The 4815-nt window shown below is 36.2% G+C and overlaps 1 protein-coding gene across 1 annotated transcript; it reads left to right on the top strand.

Annotated features, from left to right (window-relative positions):
• The first annotated feature begins 2937 nt into the window (after positions 1-2937).
• On the top strand, positions 2938-4349 carry LOC106663789. Its single transcript, XM_014388882.2, has 2 exons — positions 2938-3752; positions 3832-4349. Exons 1-2 carry the CDS (start codon positions 2943-2945, stop codon positions 3835-3837), a joined length of 816 nt encoding a protein of 271 aa, XP_014244368.1. The 5' UTR covers positions 2938-2942; the 3' UTR covers positions 3838-4349.
• The last annotated feature ends 466 nt before the right edge of the window (positions 4350-4815 follow it).

The raw sequence follows: 4815 nt of genomic DNA on the forward strand, positions 1-4815 counted from the left end.
CTTTTAGGAACCGCAGGAAAGAATTCAAAGATTATTTAAGCAACCATGTCGATTGTTAGCAAGTCGAAAAATTATTTTAAGAACTTTGCTGCAAATTTAGTAAGTAAATATAGCCAAAAACTAGCTTTTCTGTTTGTAGTTATACATTCGTAATTTTACATCATTTAATGCCTCTTTTTATTTTAATTAAATTTCTTTTATTATGTACGAACTATTTATATTATATCGAATGGCTTTTATAAAAACATCTGTAGCTTCTTTTTTAATCTATTTCAGTTCCAAACGGTGAGAAAGAGAGAGGAGCAAGAGAAAGAATGAGTGAGAAATGAGAGATTGATCAAAAGGACAAAACACAGTGAGAGTCATAATTAAAAAGAATAATTAGATGAGATAGAGAAAGAGGGAGAGTAGTAACAGGAAGTAAGTGTGAAAAATAAGAGAATGTTTGAGAGGACGAACCACAGTGTAAGTGATAATGAAAAATAATAAATAGGTAATTATAGAAAGAGAGAGAGTGAGAGAGAATGAATAAGTAATACGACAATAAAACCGGGAACACACCCGATGCAACGCTATGCGACGCTGCCCTATGCTACCCGACGCCTTGTCACGTTCAAGGTAGGGGGTGCACATCTATGCGACGTCAAGCACACGCCACGTAAAGTCACACAGCGTGTATCACAAATCACTGTCGCAATCGCAACGCCTATAATAATAAAAGGAAAAAAGACAATTTAGATATCCGTCTGCCAGAGGTCGTTGATTAAACAATCAGAAACGAAAAAATACACAATCAAATAAAATAAAAGTGATAGCCTACGCAATAAAAAGGAAAAAAAGGAGAAACAACAACTGCCAAAATGCGAAAGAGAACAGAAAAACAGGTTATACAATAGAAATCAAAAATGAAACTCATTAATTAATTCATATCTGTAGTTCCATGCACGCCTAGCGTAACAAATTAAGGGCCGCGCAAAACCATGAAATAAATTGTTAGTTAAATTTAATTGTTTTAAATAAAGTTATGGTGTTGTGGTAAATTTTCTGCCTAACCATCATAAATAAATAATTTTATAAAAGCTCATGAATTTTTGATCTCGTTTAATTTGATTTATATTAAAATAAGAATGTTTTAATTAATCTATCGACGAAATTACATATACATAGTTTGAAATAAATTTCAAAAAAATATGAGTGTCCTGTTCTGACGCTATTCAACGAAAAAGGCTGTAATTTTATGAGCAAAACCATGAAATAAATTGTTAGTTAAATTTTATGAGCAAAACCAAGAAATAAATTCTTAGTTAAATTTTATGAGCAAAACCATGAAATAAATTGTTAGTTAAATTTTATGAGCAAAATCGCGTAATAAATTGTTAATAAAATTCATTAGATCAAAATTGGTATTCCAGTGTTTTGATCAATTTTCTACCAAACCATTATTTTTATTTATTTTATTTTCACCATTTTATTTTTAATTGTTTATTTTTTATTTAAAACTAATGAATTTTTGATCTCGGTTAATTTGGTTTATATTGAAATAAGACTGTTGTAATTAATATAACGACAATAATACATGTTGTTTGAATAAAAATATGAGTATCCGGTTCTTTTGTCTTCGACTGTACCCGATGCTACCCGACGAAAATCTGGACAGTGGGGATCGCGTAGCGTGGAGTAGGATAGCGTTGCGTGGCATCGGGCAGATGTGCAGGGGGGTAATACAATCTTATGAAAAATTAGACTTTGGATTTGCGTCGGGTAGCATCGGGTAAGTGTGTTCCCGGGTTAAGGTAATTATCGAGAAAAACAGCACGGTAATAATGAGAAAGAACAATAAGGTGACAGATAGAAGGTATAGATATTTATATTTAACATCACTATAAGTGGATAGATACATAAATGATATATCGAAATGGAGAGAGAGAGAGAGAGAGAGAGAGAGAGAGAGAGAGAGAGAGAGAATGAGATAGAGAATGGCTTTTTAAAAAGACAATTCTATCGCCTTTTAAACTACTTTAGCTGTTTATAAATAAACTTAAGCTAAAGTAAAGTGTCGTTTTGAAGAAAAGGTGTCATCATTACTTTTTGCACAACTTAAACAATCATAAAGTATAATGTTTTGTTTCTATGTTTTAGAAGGTATACGTAATAACTGTCTAGGGGAACCTCTTAGAGCAAAATGAAATAAAGGCTGACCGAAGAAAAAGCCAGTATAAAATCCTAAAAAGGATCAAAATAATTGGCACATCGTTTGACAAAATAGACAAAAAAATACGACATACCTTTTCAATTTAAAAAAAAACAAGAGATATCATAATTAATACAAACCCTGCAACTAATAGAGGGGTTCTTTTTTTGGTTCACAGATGGATCTAAAATAAAATATGATAATTTGGGGGCCGGAGTTCAAAGCATAAAATTTGATCTAGCGAAAACTCTTAAGCCCCACGCAAACTTTTTCCACGGTCAGATCTATGCAATAGACCTTAATGTTCAAGAAATACATAAAAAGCAAGGGTGCAAAGACACACATCCATTCTCAATTCAAACCTGGTCTGGTAACTACTAACATATCTTCAAATTTTTGGAAAACACAGCAGGTAGCCCACGGGGTCAGTGGGTATCAAGACATAAGAGGACTGAAGTCAACGAACCAGTCCCAGAGCATATCCCTATAAAGAAGGCGGGCGCGCTTTATCTTCGGGTTTTTTTAAATTAACTCCTTTGTAAGTTTTTATTAATATTTATTTCGGGGTTTCTTCCTACCATTCTTGTTGTGTTCAAACTATCTGAAGACGAAAAGGAAGAAATTTAAAAAAAATGAAACAAATAATCTACTAGGTAGACGTCTTCGATATCAGAAAAAAATTTCTTTACTATCATCTGGATTACATGACTATTTTATGAATATATTTATTCATTGTTAAAAAAAATTAAATATGTTTGTTTTATGTTCAATATATTTCATTTTTATTTTATTTGTGCAGTCGAATACGGCCCAAGAGTCGGAGTACGATTACATAGTCGCCGTCCGTTCTTATAGGACAAAACAGTTCCTTTTCTCCGGTATTATCGTCAGCCGGCGTATCGTCCTTACGACATGCTCCTCGGTAGCCAATTTCACCATTGATGGATTACCGTACGTAGTGGTGGACGTGAAGGACTTGACTGTCAACTTGGGAATCGGCCTGATATTCGGCGGTCCTCTGAAGATGGTCCTGGTCGAGAGTGTAGGCTTCCACCGGGAATGCAAAAATTGGCACGGCATGTTGAGCCACGATCTCGGGGTTATAAACCTCGCCGAGAACATCACAATCGACTCAGAATCCGCGATGAGATTCACCGGAAGACTCGAAAAGACCGTGACGGACTTAAGGTCTTTGGCATCCTCCGGCGCCACGTTCGACGTCCACGGCTGGTCGGTCAAATTCAATACGCTGCCTACTTTTGAAAAAGCCAATTTTAAACTGTACGACATGGACGCATGCGTGAAATACTTTTGCTATCCCGTCCATGAGAAATGTTACTCGACAGACAAATTGTGCGGCATCGGCCCTTCTGAGATCTGCGGGAACGGCGTCGGATCAGCGGTCATCTCCGATGGCGTTCTTTGGGGCATCACTTCACGTGTCTTTAATCCATGTTCACAAGCTACCATCAGCATCGTCACATTTTTCAATAGCGCTGAAATTGATGAAATGATAAACAACGCGATAAAGAGCTTTCACACCACACCATTTGAAACAATTGTAATTATTACCATTTCACTTTGTATAAATAAACTTTATTGATTTGATGTTTTCTAACATGTGTTTTAACCTTGTCAAGGTGTGATCCATTCTTAGATGCATATCTATATAATGAAGTGCCAAGGATGGGGGACAAGGATAGAAGAGGTAACCTACAGCTTTCATGAGACTTGCTTTAGGCTGTTAAGTTCCATAGCTTTCCTAGTGGATGTTTCACGTAGGATATATGCGGTTCATCACTAGTAGCAAAAATCTACCCCTGATGTCACGGAACGAGGACTTTTCCTCTTCTTGACAAAACCTTCCCAATGGTTCTTCTGCCGGTACTTCTATGCTGTCCAGTGGCTTCTCAGGTTACAGTGTCCAGTCAGTAGATTTATCAGAACACGATTGGCCGTCCAGTAATTCTCCTATGACTATATGAATCACTTCGCGTTTCTCATCTTCCAGGATTTGGACGCATTAAGGATCCATTTTTTAATGTCACCCTTTTTGTTAGAAATGGCTAGGTCACAGAGCATATGATTTGGAATCAGAAGTATTTATGCCGATTACACTCTTGGTCAGTACATCGGCTTTGAAAAAGATATAGTTATAACTTATAATATTAGACTTAGCATCCTTGTGCACCTCTAAATGAAATTAACACTTATATGTTTGGGGGGGGGGGGCGTCGGTGGCCGCAACGGTTTAAGAGTTGACATGACGCTCATCACTGTAAGGTTAAGGTCCCGGGTTTGAATCCTGCGCCCCGGCATTCGAACCCGACATACTTACACATGGGGCTTCTTTTTTTTTTTTAAAACCACCGGCACCCTGAGGGTTTATATGACCTCTGCTGTTGCGTACCCTCGTAAAAAATGTAACTGTTGAAAATTGAAACTAAAATAATATTATTTGAGAATATTAGCAATGAAATTTCCCCAATGACGAATATTTTTTAGTAGTTGTAAATTTATTTTTTCTTAGCAGTACTAGTAAATGGGAAAACATCTGTCTGAATGGCAGCGTTAAGGACATAAGCATGTTGAGATAAGAAGTTGGTCCTTTCCTCAGAATTCCC

This window comes from Cimex lectularius, unplaced genomic scaffold (genome assembly GCF_000648675.2).
Source record: "Cimex lectularius strain Harlan isolate CLEC.00 unplaced genomic scaffold, Clec_2.1 scaffold100, whole genome shotgun sequence".
Classification (NCBI taxonomy): Eukaryota; Metazoa; Arthropoda; class Insecta; order Hemiptera; family Cimicidae; genus Cimex; species Cimex lectularius.